The sequence below is a fragment of the Chiloscyllium punctatum genome, chromosome 18, assembly GCF_047496795.1.
Source record: "Chiloscyllium punctatum isolate Juve2018m chromosome 18, sChiPun1.3, whole genome shotgun sequence".
NCBI classification, from domain to species: Eukaryota; Metazoa; Chordata; class Chondrichthyes; order Orectolobiformes; family Hemiscylliidae; genus Chiloscyllium; species Chiloscyllium punctatum.
In genome coordinates this window covers 95236834-95257351 of record NC_092756.1, presented here as the reverse complement: position 1 = coordinate 95257351, position 20518 = coordinate 95236834, and the positions used below count along the sequence as shown (strand labels likewise).

General features: G+C 43.9%; 2 protein-coding genes across 2 annotated transcripts; both read left to right on the top strand.

The window, feature by feature from the left end:
* Positions 1–10312: 10312 nt before the first annotated feature.
* Positions 10313–13180, top strand: LOC140488986 (ferritin heavy chain, oocyte isoform-like). The gene is made up of 4 exons (XM_072588215.1): positions 10313–10414; positions 11909–12055; positions 12604–12729; positions 12993–13180. The coding sequence occupies exons 1-4, from the start codon at positions 10313–10315 to the stop codon at positions 13137–13139; spliced, it is 522 nt and encodes a 173-aa protein (XP_072444316.1). The 3' UTR covers positions 13140–13180.
* Positions 13181–17029: 3849 nt separating this feature from the next.
* LOC140488985 (ferritin heavy chain, oocyte isoform-like) lies at positions 17030–19880 on the top strand. Its single transcript, XM_072588214.1, has 4 exons — positions 17030–17131; positions 18603–18749; positions 19327–19452; positions 19723–19880. The coding sequence occupies exons 1-4, from the start codon at positions 17030–17032 to the stop codon at positions 19867–19869; spliced, it is 522 nt and encodes a 173-aa protein (XP_072444315.1). The 3' UTR covers positions 19870–19880.
* The last annotated feature ends 638 nt before the right edge of the window (positions 19881–20518 follow it).

Below are 20518 nucleotides of genomic sequence, written 5' to 3'. Positions count from 1 at the left end.
GGTCATGTTAAAATTGTACACGACATTGGTTCAGCCACATTTAGAATACTGTGTACAGTTCTGGTCGCCACATTACCAAAAGGATGTGGACGCTTTGGAGAGGGTGCAGAGAAGGTTTACGAGGAGGTTGCCTGGTATGGAAGGTGCTAGCTATGAAGAGAGGTTGAGTAGTGTCATAGAGATGTACAGCATGGAAACAGACCCTTCGGTCCAACCCATCCATGCTGACCAGGGATCCCAACTCAATCTAGTTCTACCTGCCAGCACCTGGCCCATATCCCTCCAAACCCTTCCTATTCATATACCCATCCAAATACCTCTTAAATGTTGCAATTGTGCCAGCCTCCACCACATCCTCTGGCAGCTCATTCCATACACGGACCACCCTCTGCGTGAAAAAGATGCCCCTTAGGTTGCTTTTACATCTTTCCCCTCTCACTCTAAACCTATGCCCTCTAGTTCTGGACTCCTTGACACCAGGGAAAAGACTTTGTCTATTTATCCTATCCATGCCCCTCATAATTTTTAAAACGATGAAGGGTAATGTCAGGGTAGATAGAGATAAGTTTTTGTCCGAGGGTGAAGGATTCAATAACGAGAGGTCACACTTTCAAGGTGAGAGGGGAAAGGTTTAAGGGGGATAAATGCGGCAAGTACTTTATACAGAGGGTGGTGGGTGTCTGGAACGTGTTGCCAGCAGAGGGGGTAGAGGCAGGCACCGTAGATTCATTTAAGATGCATCTGAACAGATGCACGATTAGGTGGGGATCAGAGGGATACAGATGCTTAGGAACCAGGCGACAGGTTTAGACAGTAGATTTGGATCGGCTCAGGCTTGGAGGGCCTGTTCCTGGGCTGCAAATTTTCTTTGTTCTTTTGAATCCTTCTGGATGGAGGTTCTTTGTAAAATTGTCAAACTCTGGTTCAACCACATCTGGAGTGCTCAGTTCAGGTATTAATGGTGCAGCCCTGAATTTCTGAATGAACTCAGAGATAAAGAGCTGGTTAAATGACATCAATAGTTTGCCCACAATCCTCAGGGTACAAGGTTAAGGAAGGAGTGCAATTGAAATTTTAATGAGGTTGAATGGATTTGACAGAGAAGATACAGGGGAACTGTTTCTTCACAATTGGTCAAATAGAACTAGGGATGTGGAATAGGATTATAGTCTTCAAATTAGATCTGAACTGTCTCGGATAACGTTAGGAATGGATGCTTCACAGGAAGGATAGTGGATGTGCGCACACACAGGCACAAACACACAAAAATACTGTTCACAGCACAGACACGGTACTTGACAGAAGGTAGGTACAGCTCAAGTGACAAGGAAATGTTGACTGGGGATCTCCCTCCTGCTGCAGCCTTTACCCATCCCTGTGGATTGCAGACAAATACCTTCAGCCTGGATGGATGGCCGTTGAGGACTTGTTTTGCATCGCACTTTATCGGGATCCTCCCCTCTGACCTTACCATCCTGGGTGGTCCTTCCAGGAGGTGGAAACTCTTGAGGTATCGCTCTCAGACTCAACAGGACACTTGAGGCTCTCCATCACAGCGAGGTGACAATCCACAGAAAGGTCAGTCAGGAGACAGAGGCAGGGAAACGCTGTTCAGATGCAGATCATCCACAGAATCACAGAACTGTTATGGCACAGGAGGAGGCCATTTGGTCCATTGGGCCTGCAACAGCTCTGGTTGTTTCCTTATGAACCTGTCCAGAGATGTTATCGGACACCTCTGGAGCAGGTAGTGTCTTGTACCTAGACCTCCTGGCCCAGACAAAGGGACACTACCCCTGTGCCACAAGACTCTTACTAAACAGGTTATTGAAACATAGAATGAGAGAAAAAAAAGGAATGGGAGTCGGCCATTCAGCCCTTCAGGCCTGCTCCACCATTCCATGTGATTGAAGCTGATCATTTAACTCCCCATGGTAGGCTTATGCGGAAAGTCAGGAGGCATGGGATAGAGGGAAATTTGGCCAATTGGATAGAAAACTGGCTAACCGGTCGAAGTCAGAGAGTGGTGGTAGATGGTAAATATTCAGCCTGGAGCCCGGTTACAAGTGGAGTTCCGCATGGATCAGTTCTGGGTCCTCTGCTGTTTGTAATTTTTATTAATGACTTAGATGAGGGAGTCGAAGGGTGGGTCAGTAAATTTGCAGATGATACGAAGATAGGTGGAATTGTGGACAGTGAGGAGGGCATTTGTCGTTTGCATAGGGACTTAGATATGTTGCAGAGCTGGGCTGAGGAGTGGCAGATGGAGTTCAACCCTGCCAAGTGTGAGGTTGTCCATTTTGGAAGAACAAATAAGAATGCGGAATACAGGGTTAATGGTAGGGTTCTTAGTCAGGTGGAGGAACAGAGGGATCTTGGGGTCTATGTACATAGATCTTTGAAAGTTGCCACTCAGGTGGATAGAGTTTGTAAGAAGGCCTATGGAGTATTATCGTTCATTAGCAGAGGGATCGAATTCAAGAGTCGTGAAGTGATGTTGCAGCTGTACAGGACTTTGGTTAGGCCACAGTTGGAGTACTGTGTGCAGTTCTGGTCGCCTCACTTTAGGAAAGATGTGGAAGCTTTGGAGAGGGTGCAGAGGAGATTTACCAAGATGTTGCCTGGAATGGAGAATAGGTCGTATGAGAATAGGTTGAGAGTTCTCGGCCTTTTCTCATTGGAACGGCGAAGGATGAGGGGTGACTTGATAGAGGTTTATAAGATGATCAGAGGAACAGATAGAGTAGACAGTCAGAAACTTTTTCCCCGGGTACAACAGAGTGTTACAAGGGGACATAAATTTAAGGTGAAGGGTGGAAGGTATAGGGGAGATGTCAGGGGTGGGTTCTTTACCCAGAGAGTGGTGGGGGCATGAAATGTGCTGCCCGTGGGAGTGGTAGAGTCAGAATCATGGGTGACCTTTAAGCGGCATTTGGCTGGGTACATGGATGGTTGCTTAATCTAGGTTAGACGTTCGGCACAACATCGTGGGCCGAAGGGCCTGTTCTGTGCTGTATTGTTCTATGTTCTAATACCATCTCCCACTCCATCCCCATAAAGTTTGATCCCTTTAGCCCTAAGAGCTGTACCTAACTCCTCCTGGAAAACATTCAATGTTTTAGTCTCAATGTTTTCTGTGGCAAAGAATCCCACAGCCTCCCCACTCTCAGAGTGAAGACTTTTCTCCTCATCTCAGGCCTAAACAGTTTACCCCGTGTCATGAGATTATGACCCCCCCCGATTCTGGACTCCCCACCATTGAGAACAGCGTTCCAGTCCCTGCCCCTTCTGCTCCTGTTATAATTTCCTTGTCCTAGCGCCAATCTCCCATTTCCAACACCAAAGGCTGCGAAACTGACTCTCCTTCTTTATTGAGCCCCTCTTTCAATTGGTCACAACAAACTTTATTTTAAAAGAAAACTTGAAAACCTTTCCTAATCCAAACCTATTTCTTTCAAAAGGACACACACTCACAGTGACCTGATTGAAATTCTGCTGAGTGACCTCCTGCTGTTCCAATCACAGAATAATCATCCAGACCTGATTCTAATCTACACCTCTGATCAGCTCTGGTTAACACATCCCCACTCTCTCATTGGGGCCTATGTTCATGGGGGATTCCTGATTGGCTGTCAGGAATTGTCAATCATCATTGGTGCTACCTCTCCCTGGATGGTCCCTGGGGGATAAATACAAGAGCTTATGGGAGTGAGGTTCAGGTCTGGAGTTATCTGGGTGATAGTGAGCAGGAATAGTGAAGATGGCCTCCCAAGTGTGTCAGAACTACCACAAGGACTGTGAGGATGCTGTTAACAAGCAGATCAACCTGGAGCTCTATTCCTCCTATGTTTACCTCTCCATGGTGAGGCTTGTGGGCTTGAAGGTTCTGTTTTAAAGTTAAGACTGTGATGTAACTATATGGAGTATCTAGGAATTTCCTTGGTCATACGTCTGAGCAAATTGTGTTGAGACTGTTGTCCTTGTCCCCTTCCCTGGACACACTTGACCCTGAAACCCTGTATAGGATGGCCCTTAAACTATAACCCTCCTCTGGGTGAGGGTCCCCAGTTTATTGTCACTCTGCACAGTGTAACCACTGGCAATTACCCTCCTGACTGCAGAGGCAGGTGATGTCTTAATTCTCTTTAGCTGGTTATGACTCATCTTTATTGAAAAAATTTCTCTAAACAAAATATTAATCTTAAAAGTTGTCCTAATAAAAGCTATTTCTGTTGAAGTAAGCTTTTCATAACCTAACTTTGAATGAGGAAAGGTGGTTAAATGGCACACTTTCACACATTGAAATGTGAATGATTTACAAAATAGCACAGTCAAAATTCTGTGCAGAGTGGATACTCATTCAGATGGGTGAGCTTGGTAATGAGAGAGCTGACTGAGACTTCACATGTTCATCAATATGTTCATGTCCTGAGTTTCAGTTGGTGAATGACCTCACCAGCTTCCAGCATTGAGCATGAATGTTTCCAAACTGCAGTGCAGGGATGTCTAATGGCTGTCCTCAACTGGGACCTTCACAGTCCTGTGCCACACTAGCACACTGCCTCCTTAAGATACAGGCCAGGGGTTGCAGTTGGTTTTTTGATCTTCAGGTCAGGGAGATCCAAATGTCTGTTATTTGGGCCAAAATTCACAAGAGATGACTTTCAGCTTTTGTCACTAACTTCAATTAATTGGAAGGGAATTGAAATGGTGGGATGGGTCACTTTCTGATTGAACCATGGATGAGATTGAGATTTACTTCCCACTTTATCTCCACTTGCAGTCCTCTTACTTTGACCGGGATGATGTTGCCCTGCGTCACTTTGCTGAGTTCTTCAAGGAGCAGTCCCATGAGGAACGGGAACACGCCGAGAAACTGATGGAATTCCAGAATAAACGTGGAGGCCGAGTCCTCCTGCAGGATGTCAAGGTTGGCTTCTGTAAACCTTTTGAAGGTTTATTTTGTGTGAATTCAAATTGACTGGTATCACAAACTGTTTATTGTCTCCAGATTTGAATAAATTGTTCACCAAAACCATGCATTGAATTTTAAAAAAACTAGTTTTCACTTGTGAAACAGCAATAGGCAATTGGGATGATCCAGAATACTGGATGGAGAGCAACATTCCCATGTAAGAATGATCCACTATGTAACCTCAGATGTCAATTCCAACACCCCTAGTAATCGGAGGTAAGAATGGGAGAATCCATTGGGATGGAAGGTAGCTGCATCTCCAAGATGTTTCGAATGGGCTAGTCAAAAGGGATAGAACAGTACAGCAAGGAATTACCACCATTGGTGTGTATTTTTAGATACTATAATACAAATGTATCTTAAAACAGTTTTCCAGTAGGATCTTCTAAAATGTCTTCAGCTCAAGGAACAGTGAAAACTAAAGGGGTCAGTAAAACAATTGGCCTGAAATCCAACTCTTGCAATGTTTGGTGGAATACTGAACTGATCAGATGTAGCCTGTGATCCATCTGTCTGAGATGAACTGTTTATTTTCTCTCCTGACTTCCCTCCCTCCAGAAGCCAGAGCAGGATGAGTGGGGCAATGCAGAGAGCTCTGCAGATGGAGAAGGATGTGAACCAGAGTCTGCTGGATCTGCACAAACTCTCCTCTGGCCACACTGACCCTCATGTGAGTTTCACATTTTTCTCTCCAAAGGTTTGGAAGGAAATCTGTTTACTCCCTGGGGGGACAATTCCAAATCTAATCTACCTGCCTCCTGCAGGCTGAAATACTGAAGCCTTTTCAGAAGGCATCCCTGATTGTCCCCCTCCCTCACCACAACGTGGTGATGATGGTCATGTCTGTAATGGGATGTCACATTCAGGTGCATGGTTTGTTCCTTGAGGCTAATCTTTGTCTCCTCTTCCAGCTGTGTGACTTCCTGGAGAGGCACTACTTGGATGAGCAAGTGAAGATGATCAAGAAGCTGGGAGATCACATCACCAACCTGAAGAGACTGGGAGCCCCTGAGAATGGCCTGGGAGAGTACCTGTTTGACAGGCTCACCCTGAGCTGAGTGGGATTCAAGGACTCCATTTGTTGGACATGGTGACTTCATTCTAGTGGATGACTTTGGTTGTGCTCTGTACAAAATTAAAATAGTGTTCACCATGGAACGGAGTACTGTGTGTAACTACTTCATTTCATTGGGTTCTTGGGGTTTTGATGTTTAACAGCTGATTATTAAATCCTTTTTTCTCAACCTTGTTTCGATGCTTGTCCCAATATTTTGTTCTGTTTTATTTCTGTGTAGAGGGATTTTTGGACTAAGTGAGCAATTCTCATCATTGGAAATTCCACAACAGCTTAAGCTTTTTAGCTTGGAAGGAATACTCACTATCTGCCTGTGCTCACTGGAACAAGGTTACAGCAACAGCCTCTAGTCAATAGTTTAAAATCTAATCCCAGTCCAAATGTTTGACACAACTGCTATACTCTGAGCAATTCTTTCAACTTTTTAAAAACTGAAGCAAATAACTGGCTGCTGCAACTCAGGACGAAGACCTGCTGGGAAAACTTGGGTTTGGCAGTATGTGGGGTGTGAAATCAGTTGAGAATAGTTGCTAGACATGAAATATTGATTTTTTTTTTCTTGCAATAGCTACTGTTTTCCAGCTATTTGGTTTGATGTTTAGATTCTGATTGGTTAAATCATCTAAAATTACTCCTCTTACAAGAATATGAAGGTTGAATATCTTGCTTGGAGGTACACTACCTTTTGACTGTTCTTGGATAAGCTATACTTGTTTATTTATGGTGGTTTTCCAAAGCTGGGAAATGGTTTCTCTCTTATCCACGTTTCAGGCTGGAGAATGAAGATTCTGCTTTTTGATTGGCATCAGTGTCTCTAGTCTAGTTGGCTAATAACTATACTCTGTGAGGAAATGCAACAGTGCCTACCTTAACCCCCATGGGACAAATATAGCAATTCCCTTTTTTCTGCTCTTGCAATGCAGGGGTGTCAAATGCTGAAGGCAGCTCTAGGACCAGAGTAGCATTTGCAGGATTTTGTTCCAATTATTTTTCCTTTCAACTTACATGAAATCAGCTCACCTTCAACTATACTCTGCATGGAGTGTGGAGTCACTGTGACATTGACAGATTTCCCTAGAAATAGAACAGGTGACTAGTACTGATCGGGTGTATCTTTATCACAGCCCATGATAGAATAAGGGGGTCACTAAATAACTCAGATGATGATTGAGCAGTCATAAAAGGCTACACTGTTCATTTTTCTCAGATTAAACTGAGATAAATGGGGCAGGTGCCTGTCTTTGGGGACTGGGGAGACAGTATTTCCCATTTAGATTGGAAATTCTATAAATGTCCACTACAAATGTAAGCTTTGGTACTTTATACGTCAATACTATTGGGACTGAAAATGCATAATGTGCTTTAGGTTGGCACACATGGCTCAGTCAAATGTTCTTTTCCAATTCCCCAGTGTGCAAACTGAGAGAGTCCATTTTACAGGCTTGAGCAGGCTCTGAATGTTGATATTAGAAGTGATGCTCCAAGTGATAAGGCTATCTATGGATTTGGTTATGTTCATCAGTTCTCAGGTGGTGGTGGTTCCCTGTGTGCATTTTCATTTTGGGCTTGAATCTTTTAATTTGGAGGATGGATGTTATCAGCTTCAGTTTGGGGAAAGACAAAGAAGCCACCTTTAATGATTTCATTGACAGGGAATTTTGTGATCATTGATGGGGAATTGGCTTGGGAGAGGGGCTGTCAGTCTTTATAATGGGGAGTGTACAAACAACACTCCACGATCTTGACACCCTCCACTTCAAAGCAACCCACTTCATTGGCACAATAGCCACCAACATTCGTTCCTTCCACCCACTGACACAACAACTGCAAGGTGTACCATCTACCAAATGCTGTAGGAATTTGCCAACATGTTCCAAACCCATGACCACTCCCATCTAGAAGGAAGAGGGCAAAGATACATAGCAACCCCACCCTTGCATGTTTGTCTCTGAGCCACTCACCATTTTGACTTGGAAAATATATTGTTGTTCTTCCTCTGTTGCTGAGTCAAAATCCTGGATTCCCTACCTGACACGATTGTGGGTCTACCTCTACCAAATGGACAACAGCAGCAATTCAAGAAGATAAATCATCACCACCTTGACAAGGGTAATTAAGGATGGGCAATAAATACTGGCCTAGCCAACAGCACCCTCAGCCAGGGAGTGAATTAAAACTAGCAAGATCTGATTACTTTCCCCAAGGAGAGGCACTGGGAGCCATAAACGTTTCATGAGGTTCGACAATGTTATCAATGAAGGGCCATCAATACAATGATGACTCTACATCAGGTGACACATGACCATGAGAGCAGAATGTTCAAAGTTTAATGGAATGGGCAAGACTGTCAGATACAGGACACTGAGGGGAAGTGTAGAGTGATCCACTTCTGACCAAAAAAGACAATTCACAGTGTTTTCCAAAAGGTGACATCATCTGCTTGTTATCAAAACTTATGATCAAAATGAAATTATTCAGACAATTGGATCGAAATGTAGTGAACTGACGTAAAAACACAAAACAAAGGAACTAATTTAATATTAGTCCTGATCTGAAAGAGGTTCAAATCCCTATGGATGGAGGTTCTTTGTAAAAGTGTTAAATTCTGGTTCAACCACATCTGGAGTGCTCAGTTCAGGTATTAATGGTGCTGCCCTGAATTTCTGAATGAACTCAGAGATAAAGAGCTGGTTAAATGACATCAACAGTTTGTCCACATTCCTCAGGGTAGAAAGTTAAGGGATGTGTGTAATTGAAATGTTTATGGTGATAAATGGATTTGACAGAGTAGACAGAGGGGAACTGTTTCTTCACAATGGGGTCAAATAGAACTGAGGATGTGGAATGGGATTAGAATCTTCACATTAGAACTAAACTGTCCAGGATAATGTTCGGAATGGCTTCTTCACACGAAGGATAGTGAATCCACACACACATGCACAAGCACACAAAATTACAGCTCACAACACTGACACGGTGCTTCACAGAATGTAGAGCCAGCTCAAGTGGCAAGGAAATGTCGATTTGTGATCTCCCTCCTGCTGTAGCCTTTACCCACCCCCGTGGTTAGCAGACAAATATCTTCTGCCTGAATGGATGGCCGGTGAGGATTTGATTTCCATTGCACTTTACCGGGATCCTTCTCTCTGACCTTACCGTCCTGGTTGGCCCTGCCAGGTGGTGGAAACCTCTTGAGGTATCGCTTTCAGAATCAATGGGACACTCGAGGCTCTCCATCACAGCGAGGTGACAATCCACAGAAAGGTCAGTCAGGAGATAGAGGCACGGAAACACTGTTCAGATGCAGATCATCACAGAATCACAGAATTGTTATGGCACAGGAGGAGGCCATTCAGCCCAGTTGTTTTCTCATGAACCTGTCCAGAGATGTTATCAGACACCTCTGGAGCGGGTAGGGTCTGGCACTCAAACCTCCTGGCCCAGACAGAGGCACACTACCCCAGTGCTACAAGACCCTACTACCCAGGTTATTGAAACATAAAATTAGAGAAAAAAGGAATGGGAGTCAGCTGTTCACCCTTCCACCATTCCATATGATTATGGCTGATCATCTAACTCAGTACCATCTTCCCATTCTCCATCCAACATTTTGATCCTTTGCCCTAAGAGCTGTACCGAACTCCTTCTTGGAAACATTCAATCTTTTAGTCTCAATGTTTTCTGTGGCTGAGAATTCCACAGGATCCCCACTCTCTGGGTGAAGACATTGCTCCTCATCTCAGTCCTAAATAGCTTATCCCGTGTCACTACACTGTCCCCCCCCCAACCCCCGACTCTGAACTCCCCGCCATTGAAAACTGCACATCTTTCTCTTCCATTTCCAACACAACAGGCTGAGAAACTGACTCCCCTTCTTCCTTGAGCCCCTCTTGCAGTTGGTCACAACAAACTTTATTTTAAAAGAAAACTTGAAAACCTTTCATCATCCAAATCTATTTCTTTCAAAAGGACACAAACTCACCGTGATCTGATTGAGATGCTGCTGAGTGACCTCCTGCTGTTCCAATCACAGAATAATCATCCAGACCTGACTCTAATCTACACCTCTGATCAGCTCTGGTTCACACACCCACCCCCTCTCTCTCATTGGGGGCCTATGTTCAAGGGTGATTCCTGATTGGCTGTAAGGAATTGTCAATCATCATTGGTGATACCTCTCCCTGGAGGATAAATTCAAATGCCTGCAGGAGTGAGGTATGGGTCTGTAGTTGTCTAGGTGATAGTGAGTAGGAATAGTGAAGATGTCCTCCCATGTGTGTCAGAACTACCACAAGGACTGTGAGGATGCTGTTAACAAGCAGATCAACCTGGAGCTCTATTCCTCCTATGTTTATCTCTCCATGGTGAGGCTTGTGGTCTTGAAGGTTCTATTTTAATGTTGTGACTGTGATATAACTGTCTGGAGCATCTAGGAATTTCCTTGGTCATATGCTTCAGCAAATTCAATATATTGAAATTGTTGTTGGTTTTTTTTTCCTCCTGGATGCACTTAACTCTGATGCCCTGTTGTAATTTTAGAATTCTCTTAAATTATAACTGGCCTTTTGAGTGAGGGTCCCTAGTTTTATTGTAACTCTGCACAGTGTAACCACTGGCAATTATCCTCCTGACTGCAGAGGCTGGTGTTGTCTTAATTCTCTTTTGTCATAGTCTGTTCAGGACACTTGGTTTGGCCACTGTTTGAATTTTGTGTTCAATGCTGGTCACCCTCCTATTGGAAAGATGTTATGAAATGTCTGAAAGGGTTCAGAAAAGATTTACAAGGATGTTGCCTGGGATGGAGGATTTGAGCTATTGGGAGTGGCTGAACAGGCTGGGGCTATTTTTCCCTGGAGTGTTGGAGGCTGAGGGGTGACCTCAGAAGTTGATAAAATCATGTGGGGAATGGATAGGATTGACAAAGCCATTTCACTGTGGTATGGAAGTCCAGAACTAGAGGGCATAGGTTTAGGGTGAGAAGGGAAAGAGGAGACCCAAGGGGCAATTTTTCCACTCTGGGTAGTATGTGTATGGAATGAGTTGCCAGAGGAAGTGGTGGAGGCTAGTACAATGGCAACATTTAATAGCCATCTGGATAGGTGTATGAATAGGAAGGGTTTGGAGGCATACAGGCAGGTGGGACTAGATTGGGTTGGGATATCTGAATGGTGTAATGAGGTTGGACCGAAGTTTATGTGCTGTACATCTGACTCCATAACAAATCTATCTTTTTTCAAAAAGCTTTCTCTAAACCAAATGTATTGAACTTAAAAACTAAATAATGAAGCTGTTGTCTTTTGTTGAAGATGAAGTGCGTTTACTTAATGTGAGAAAAGGTGGTTAAATGGCACTCTTTTCACTTGAAATGTGAATGATCTTTAACAAAAGCACAGTCCAGATTCTGTGCAGAGTAGATAGCAGGACAGTGTGGTTATTCCGGTGGGTGAGGTTGGTAATCGGGTAGCTGACTGAGATCTCTGCCTGTTAGTCATGTTCATGTCGTGTTTGTTGGTCAATGATCTCTCTAGCATCCAGTACTGAGCAGGAATGTTTCTAACCTGCAGTGCAGGGATGTCTAATGGTTGACTCCAATAAGGACCTTCTTGGTAATCTGCCACACTAGCACACTGCCTCCCTAAGATACAGGCCAGGGGTTGCAGTTGGTGTTTTGTTTTTCAGATCCTCATTTCTGGGAGGTCAAAATGTCTGCTATTCAGATCACAATCAACAGATGACATTCTGCTTTTGTCACTCTCCCTTCAATTAATTGGAAGGGAATTAAAATAGTGGATGGGTCACTTTCTGATTGTGCCAAGGATGAAAGTAATGCTTTCTTCCCACTTTATCTCCACTTGCAGTCCTCTTACTTTGACCGGGATGATGTTGCCCTGCGTCACTTTGCTGAGTTCTTCAAGGAGCAGTCCCATGAGGAACGGGAACACGCTGAGAAACTGATGGAATTCCAGAATAAACGTGGAGGACGAGTCCTCCTGCAGGATGTCAAGGTTGGCTTCTCCAAACTTTGGAGATTTGTGTTTTTGTGTGAACTCCAATCTGTTGAGCCTCAAGACTGAATAAATGCTGTATGAATTGGAGATTGTATTGGTGAGCAATGCACTGAATTGGAGACTATTTTGCACTTGTGAAATAGCAATAGGCAATTGGGATGATCCAGAATACTGGATGGAGAGAATCATTCTCTTGTAAGAATGATAAACTATATAACCTCAGCTATCGATTCCAAGGCCCCTCTTCAGTGGTAAGAATGAGAGAATCCATAGGGGTGGAAGGTAGCAGCATCTCCAAGATGTTTCTAATGGGCTGATCAAAAGGGATAGAACAGTAAAGCAAGGAATTACATTTGGATTATACCTTTTCAAAATGTGCTTTCACAGTATGGTATGCTGCTAAATTTTAAGCTCTGGGAACAGTGACATCTAAAGGAGTCAGTAAAATCTAACTCTTTGGAATAATGGACTGATCAGATGTAGCCTGTGATCCACCTGTCTGAGATAAGCTATTTATTCTCTCTCCTGACTTCTCTTCCTCCCAGAAGCCAGAGCAGGATGAGTGGGGCAATGGTCTGGAAGCAATGCAGAGAGCTCTGCAGATGGAGAAGGATGTGAACCAGAGTCTGCTGGATCTGCACAAACTCTCCTCTGGCCACATGGACCCTCATGTGAGTTTTCCACTTTTTTTTTCTCTAAACATTTGGCAGGAAATGATCTTTGTTTACTCCTTGGTTTGGTGGTGGGGGGGGAAGATTCCAATTATCATCGACCTGCCTCCTGCAGGCTGACATCGTAAGCTTTTCAACAGGCATCCCAGAGTGCACCCCTCCCCCTCCACAATGTGGTGGAGATTTCCCACATCTGTATTGGGACATCATTTTTTCAGGTGCATGGTTTGTTCCTTGAGGCTAATCTTTGTCTCCTCTTCCAGCTGTGTGACTTCCTGGAGAGGCACTACTTGGATGAGCAAGTGAAGATGATCAAGAAGCTGGGAGATCACATCACCAACCTGAAGAGACTGGGAGCCCCTGAGAATGGCCTGGGAGAGTACCTGTTTGACAGGCTCACCCTGAGCTGAGTGGGATTCAAGGACTCCATTTGTTGGACATGGTGACTTCATTCTAGTGGATGACTTTGGTTGTGCTCTGCACAAAATTAAAATAGTGTTCACCATGGAACTGAGTACTGTGTGTAACTACTTCGTTTCATTGGGTTCTTGGGGTTTTGATGTTTAACAGCTGATCATTAAATCCTTTTCTCTCAACCTTGTTTCAATGATTGTCCCAATAATTTGTTCTGTTTTATTTCTGTGTAGAGGGATTTTTGGACAAAGTGAGCAATTCTTATAATTGGAAATTCCACAACAGCTTAAGCTTTTTAGCTTGTAAGGAATACTCACTAACTGCCTGTGCTCACTGGAACAACTTTCCAGCAACAGCCTCTAGTCAAAAGTTTGAAGTCTAAATGTTTGACACAACTGGTATACTGAGCACTTCTTTCAACTTTTAAAACTGATGCAAAATAAAACTAGCTGCTGCAACTCAGGAAGAAGACCTGCTGGGACAATTTGGGTTTGGCAGTATCTGTGGCATGAAATCAGTTGAGAACAGTTGCCAGACCTGAAATACTAATCGGTCCTTGCAATAGATACTGTTTAGACCTGCTTTCCAGCAATTTGCTTTGATGTTTAGATTCTGATTTAGCTAATCATATAAAATTGCTCCTTTTTAAAAGAATATCAAGGTTGAATATCTTGCTGGGCGGTGCACTACCTTTGACTTTTGAATGAGCAATACTTGATTGCTATATGGTAGTTTCCCAAGCTGGTTTCCACATTCCATGCTGGAGAACAAAGCTTTTGATTGGCATCAGTGTCTCTAGTCTACTTGGTTAATAACTATCCTCTAGGTGAGGAAATGCAGCAGTGCCTACCTTGTCCCATGTGGGCCAGATATAGCAATTCCCTTTTTACTGCTCTTGCAATCCAGGGGTGTCAAATACTGAAGGCAGCTCTTGGACCTGAGGTAGCACTTGCAGGATATTGTTCCAATTATTTTTTTCCTCTAACTTATATAAACTTGGCTCTCCTTCAATTAAACTCTGCATGGTGTATGGAGTCACATGTAGGTAACTGTGGCATTGACCTATTTCTAGGGAAATCTAACAGGTGACTAGTACTGATCAGGTGTATCATATTCACAGCCTGTGATAGAAATGACTGCTCACTCATCATAAGGCTACACTGATCATTTTTCTCAGATTGAACTGAGATAAATGGGGCAGGTGGGTGTCTTTGGGGACTGGGGAGACAGTATTTCCCATTTACATTGGTATTCTATAAATGTCCGCTACAAATGTAAGCGTTGGTACTTTACACTCCAATACTATTGGGATTGAAAATGCATAATGTGCTTTAAATTTGCACGCACCGCTCAGTCAAATGTTCTTTTCCAATTCCCCCAGTGTGCAAACTGAGAGAGTCCATTTTACAGGCTTGAGCAGGCTCTGAATGTTGATATTAGAAATGATGCTCCAAGTGATAAGGCTATCTATGGATTTGGTTATGTTCATCAGTTCTCAGGTGGTGGTGGTTCCCTGTGTGCATTTTGATTTTGGGCTTGAATCTTTTAATTTGGAGGATGGATGTTATCAGCTTCAGTTTGGGGAAAGACAAAGAAGCCACCTTTAATGATTTCATTGACAGGGAATTTCGTGATCATTGATGGGGAATTGGCTTGGGAGAGGGGGTGTCAGTCTTTATAATGGGGAGTGTACAAACAACACTCCACGATCTTGACACCCTCCACTTCAAAGCAACCCACTTCATTGGCACAATAGCCACCAACATTCATTCTTTCCACCCACTGACACTTAACAACTGCAAGGTGTACCATCTACCAAATGCTGTAGGAATTTGCTAACATGTTCCAAACCCATGACCACTCCCATCTAGAAGGAAGAGGGCAAAGATACATGGCAACTCCATCCTTGCATGTTTGTCTCTGAGCTGCTCACTATTTTGACTCAGAAAATATATTGCTGTTCTTCCTCTGTTACTGAGTCAAAATCCTGGATTCCCGACCGAACACGATTGTGGGTCTACATCTACCAAATGGACAACAGCAGCAATTCAAGAAGATAAATCATCATCACCTTGACAAGGGTAATTAAGGATGGGCAATAAATACTGGCCTAGCCAACAGCACCCTCAGCCAGGGAGTGAATTAACACTAGCAAGATCTGATTACTTTCCCCAAGGAGAGGCACTGGGAGCCATAAACGTTTCATGAGATTCGTAAATGTTATCAATGAAGGGCCATCAATAAAATGACGACTCTACATCAGGTGACACATCACCATGAGAGCAGAATGTTCAAAGTTTAATGAAGTGGACGAGACTGTCAGATACAGGACACTGAGGGGAAGTGTAAAGTGATCCACTTCTGACCAAGAAAGACAATTCACACTGTTTTATAAAAGGTGACATCTTCTGCTTGTTATCAAAACTAATGATCAAAATGAAATTATTCAGACAATTGGATAGAAATGTGGTGAACAGACGTAAAAACACGAAACAAAGGAACTAATTTAATATTAGTCCTGATCTGAAAGAGGTTCAAATCCCTATGGTTCTTTGTAAAAGTGTCAAATTCTGGTTCAACCACATCTGGAGTGCTCAGTTCTGGTATCAATGGATTAGTGGTGCTGGAAGAGCACAGCAATTCAGGCAGCATCCAACGAGCAGCGAAATCGACGTTTCGGGCAAAAGCCCTTCATCAGGAATAAAGGCAGTGAGCCTGAAGTGTGGAGAGCTAAACTAGAGGAGGGTGGGGGTGGGGAAAGAGTAGCATAGAGTACAATGGGTGAGTGGGGGAGGAGATGAAGGTGATAGGTCAGGGAGGGGAGGGTGGAGTGGATAGGTGGAAAAGGAGCTAGACAGGTTGGACAAGTCCAGACAAGTCAAGGGGACGGTGCTAAACTGGAAGTTTGAAACTAGGATGAGGTGCGGGAAGGGGAAATGAGGAAGCTGTTGAAGTCCACATTGATGCCCTGGGGTTGAAGTGTTCCAAGGCGGAAGATGAGGCGTTCTTCCTCCAGGCGTCTGGTGGTGAGGGAGCAGCGGTGAAGGAGGCCCAGGACCTCCATGTCCTCGGCAGGGTGGGAGGGGGAGTTGAAATGTTGAGCCACGAGGCGGTTTGGTTGATTGGTGCGGGTGTCTTGGAGATGTTCCCTAAAGCGCTCTGCTAGGAGGCACCCAGTCTCCCCAATGTACATCCACTAATATCATTTATTGTATCCGTTGCTCCCGATGTGGTCTCTTCGACATTGGGGAGACTGGGTGCCTCCTAGCAGAGCGCTTTAGGAAACATCTCCGAGACACCCGCACCAATCAACCAAAGCGCCCCGTGGCTCAACATTTCAACTCCCCCTCCCACTCTGCCGAGGACATGGAGGTCCTGGGCCTCCTTCACCGCCGCTCCCTCACCACCAGACGCCCGACTCTGAACTCCCCACCATTGAAAACTGCACATCTTTCTCTCCCATTTCCAACACAACAGGCTGACAAACTGACTCCCCTTCTTCCTTGAGCCCCTCTTGCAGTTGGTCACAACAAACTTTATTTTAAAAGAATACTTGAAAACCTTTCCTCATTCATATCTATTTCTTTCAAAAGGACACAAACTCACCGTGACCTGATTGAGATGCTGCTGAGTGACCTCCTGCTGTTCCAATCACAGAATAATCATCCAGACCTGACTCGAATCACCACCTCTGATCAGCTCTGGTTCACACACCCACCCCCTCTCTCTCATTGGGGGCCTATGTTCAAGGGTGATTTCTGATTGGCTGTCAGGAATTGCCATTCATCATTGGTGATCCCTCTCCCTGGAGGATAAATTCAAATGCCTGCAGGAGTGAGGTATGGGTCTGCAGTTGTCTGGGTGATAGTGAGTAGGAATAGTGAAGATGGCCTCCCAAGTGTGTCAGAACTACCACAAGGACTGTGAGGATGCTGTTAACAAGCAGATCAACCTGGAGCTCTATTCCTCCTATGTTTATCTCTCCATGGTGAGGCTTGTGGACTTGAAGATTTTACTTTAAAGTTATGATTGTGATATAACTGTCTGGAGCATCTAGGAATTTCCTTGGTCACATGCTTGAGCAAATTCAATATATTGAGATTGTTGTTGGGTTTTTTTTCCCCCCTGTTTGCACTTAACCCTGAAACCATGTTGTAATTTTAGAATGCTCTTAAATTATAACTGGCCTTGGAGTGAGGGTCCCTAGTTTTATTTTAACTCTGCACAGTGTAACCACTGGCAATTAACCTCCTGACTGCAGAGGCTGGTGTTGTCTTAATTCTCTGTAGTTACAGTCTGTTCAGGACATTGGTTTGGCCACTGTTTGAATTTTGTGTTCAATGCTGGTCTCCCTCCTATTGGAAAGATGTTATGAAATGTTTGAAAGGGTTCAGAAAAGCGTTTACAAGGATGTTGCCTGAGTTGGAGAATTTGAGCTATTGGGAGAGGCTGAACAGGCTGGGGCTGTTTTTCCCTGGAGTCTTGGAGGTTGAAGGGTGACCTCCAGAGGTTGATAAAATCATGTGGGCATGGATAGGATCGACAAAGCTATTTCACTGTGGTATGGAAGTCCAGAATTAGAGGGCATAGGTTTAGGGTGAGAGGGGAATGACATGAGACCCAAGGGGCACTGTTTCCACTCTGGGTAGTATGTGTATGGAATGAGTTGCCAGAGGAAGTGGTGGAGGCTAGTACAATGGTAACATTTAATAGCCATCTGGATGGGTATATGAATATGAAGGGTTTGGAGCCATATGGGCATGTGGGACTAGATTGGGTTGGGATATCTGGATGGTGTAATGAGTTGGACCGAAGTTTGGTTATGTGCTGTACATCTGACTCATAATAAATCTTTTTCAAAAAACGTTCTCTAAACCAAATGTACTGAATTTAAGAGCTGCCCAAATAATGAAGCTGTTGTCTTTTGTTGAAGATGAAGTGAGTTTACTTATTGTAAGGAAAGGTGGTTAAATGGCACTCTTTTTTTTTCACTTGAAATGTGAATGAACTAAAAAATAGCATGGTGCAGAGTAGATAGCAGGACCGTGTGGTTATTCAGGTGGGTGATAGTTGACTAAGATCTCTGCCTGTTAGTCATGTTCATGTCGTGTTTGTTGGTCAATGATCTCTCTAGCATCCCGTACTGAGCAGGAATGTTCCTAACCTGCAGTGCAGGGATGTCTAATGGTTGTCTCCAATAAGGACCTTCTCGGTAATCTGCCACACGAGCACACTGCCTCCCTAAGATACAGGCCAGGGGTTGCAGTTGGTTTTTGTTTTTGATCCTCATTTCTGGGAGGTCAAAACGTCTGCTATTTGGATCACAATCAACAGATGACATTCTGCTTTTGTCACTCACTTCAATTAATTGGAAGGGAATTAAAATGGTGGATGGGTCACTTTCTGATTGTGCCAAGGATGAAAGTAATGCTTTCTTCCCACTTTATCTCCACTTGCAGTCCTCTTACTTTGACCGGGATGATGTTGCCCTGCGTCACTTTGCTGAGTTCTTCAAGGAGCAGTCCCATGAGGAACGGGAACACGCTGAGAAACTGATGGCATTCCAGAATAAACGAGGAGGCAGAGTCCTCCTGCAGGATGTCAAGGTTGGCTTCTGTAAACTCCGGAGATTTTAGTGTTTTGTGTGAACACAAATTGACTGGTATCAGTCAAATCTGTTGAGCCTCAAGACTGAATAAATGCGATATGAATTGGAGATTGTATTGGTGAGCAATGCACTGAATTGGAGACTATTTTGCACTTGTGAAACAGCAATAGGCAATTGGGATGATCCAGAATACTGGATGGAGAGAATCATTCTCTTGTAAGAATGATAAACTATATAACCTCGGCTATCAATTCCAAGGCCCCTCTACTGAAGTAAGAATGAGAGAATCCATAGGGGTGGAAGGTAGCTGCATCTCCAAGATATTTCTAATGGGCTGATCAAAAGGATTGAAAGGGATAGAACAGTAAAGCAAGGAATCACATTTGGATTATATCCTAAAATGTGCTTTCACAGTATGGTACGCTGCTAAAATTTAAGCTCTGGCAACAGTGAAATCTAAAGGAGTCAGTAAAATCTAACTTTTTTTTGGAATAATGGACTGATCAGATGTCGACTGTGATTCACCTGTCTGAGATGAACTGGTTTTTTTTTTCTCCTGACTTCCCTTGCTCCAGAAGCCAGAGCAGGATGAGTGGGGCAATGGTCTGGAGGCAATGCAGAGAGCTCTGCAGATGGAGAAGGATGTGAACCAGAGTCTGCTGGATCTGCACAAACTCTCCTCTGGCCACACTGACCCTCATGTGAGTTCTTCACTTTTTTTTTCTCTCTAAACATTTTGGCAGGAAATGATCTTTGTTTACTCCTTGGTTTGGTGGTGGAGGGGGGGGGAAGATTGTAAATATCATCAACCTGCTTCCTGCAGGCTGACATCGTAAGCTTATCAACAGGCATCCCAGAGTGCACCTCTCCCCCTCCACAATGTGGTGGAGATTTCCCACATCTGTATTGGGACATCACTTTTTCAGGTGCATGGTTTGTTCCTTGAGGCTAATCTTTGTCTCCTCTTCCAGCTGTGTGACTTCCTGGAGAGACACTACTTGGATGAGCAAGTGAAGATGATCAAGAAGCTGGGAGATCACATCACCAACCTGAAGAGACTGGGAGCCCCTGAGAATGGCCTGGGAGAGTACCTGTTTGACAGGCTCACCCTGAGCTGAGTGGGATTCAAGGACTCCATTTGTTGGACATGGTGACTTCATTCTAGTGGATGACTTTCGTTGTGCTTTGTGCAAAATTAAAATAGTGTTCACCATGGAACTGACTGCTTTGTGTAATTTCTTAGTTTCATTTGGTTCTTGGGGTTTTTGATATTTAACATCTGATCACTGAAATCCTTTTCTCTCAACCTTGTTTCAATTATTATCCCAGTAATTTGCTCAGTTTTATTCTGGTCTGTGGAGAGACTTTTGGAATAAATGAGCAACTCTCATAACTAGAAAGCAGTTGTGGAATTAAGGTTTTTGGCTTGTACGCAGTGCTCACTATCTGCCTGTGCTCACTGGAACAAGTTTACAGCAACAGACTCAGACTTCTAACTATTGACTCGAATGATTGACACAACTGGTGTACTCTGAGCATTGCTCAGAGGTCTTTGAAAATTGAAGCAAAAAACATTGGCTGCTGGAAATCAGGAAGAAACACAGCTGGGAAAATTTGGGTTTAAAAGCATCAGTGGAGTGAAGTCAGTAAACAGTCACTGGACCTGAAATATTAATTACTTGTAACTGACTATTGTCAGACTTTAGTATTTTCCAGCAATTGGTTTTAATGCTTAGATTCTGATTTAGTGGATCATCTACACTGACG

Coding starts and splice junctions, on each gene's coding strand:
- LOC140488986 (XM_072588215.1), top strand. CDS start 10,313: ATGTCCTCCCATGTGTGTCAGAACTACCACAAGGACTGTGAGGATGCT. Junction 10,415..11,908: donor CCTATGTTTATCTCTCCATG/GTGAGGCTTGTG, acceptor CTCCACTTGCAG/TCCTCTTACTTTGACCGGGA. Junction 12,730..12,992: donor CTGGCCACATGGACCCTCAT/GTGAGTTTTCCA, acceptor CTCCTCTTCCAG/CTGTGTGACTTCCTGGAGAG.
- LOC140488985 (XM_072588214.1), top strand. CDS start 17,030: ATGGCCTCCCAAGTGTGTCAGAACTACCACAAGGACTGTGAGGATGCT. Junction 17,132..18,602: donor CCTATGTTTATCTCTCCATG/GTGAGGCTTGTG, acceptor CTCCACTTGCAG/TCCTCTTACTTTGACCGGGA. Junction 19,453..19,722: donor CTGGCCACACTGACCCTCAT/GTGAGTTCTTCA, acceptor CTCCTCTTCCAG/CTGTGTGACTTCCTGGAGAG.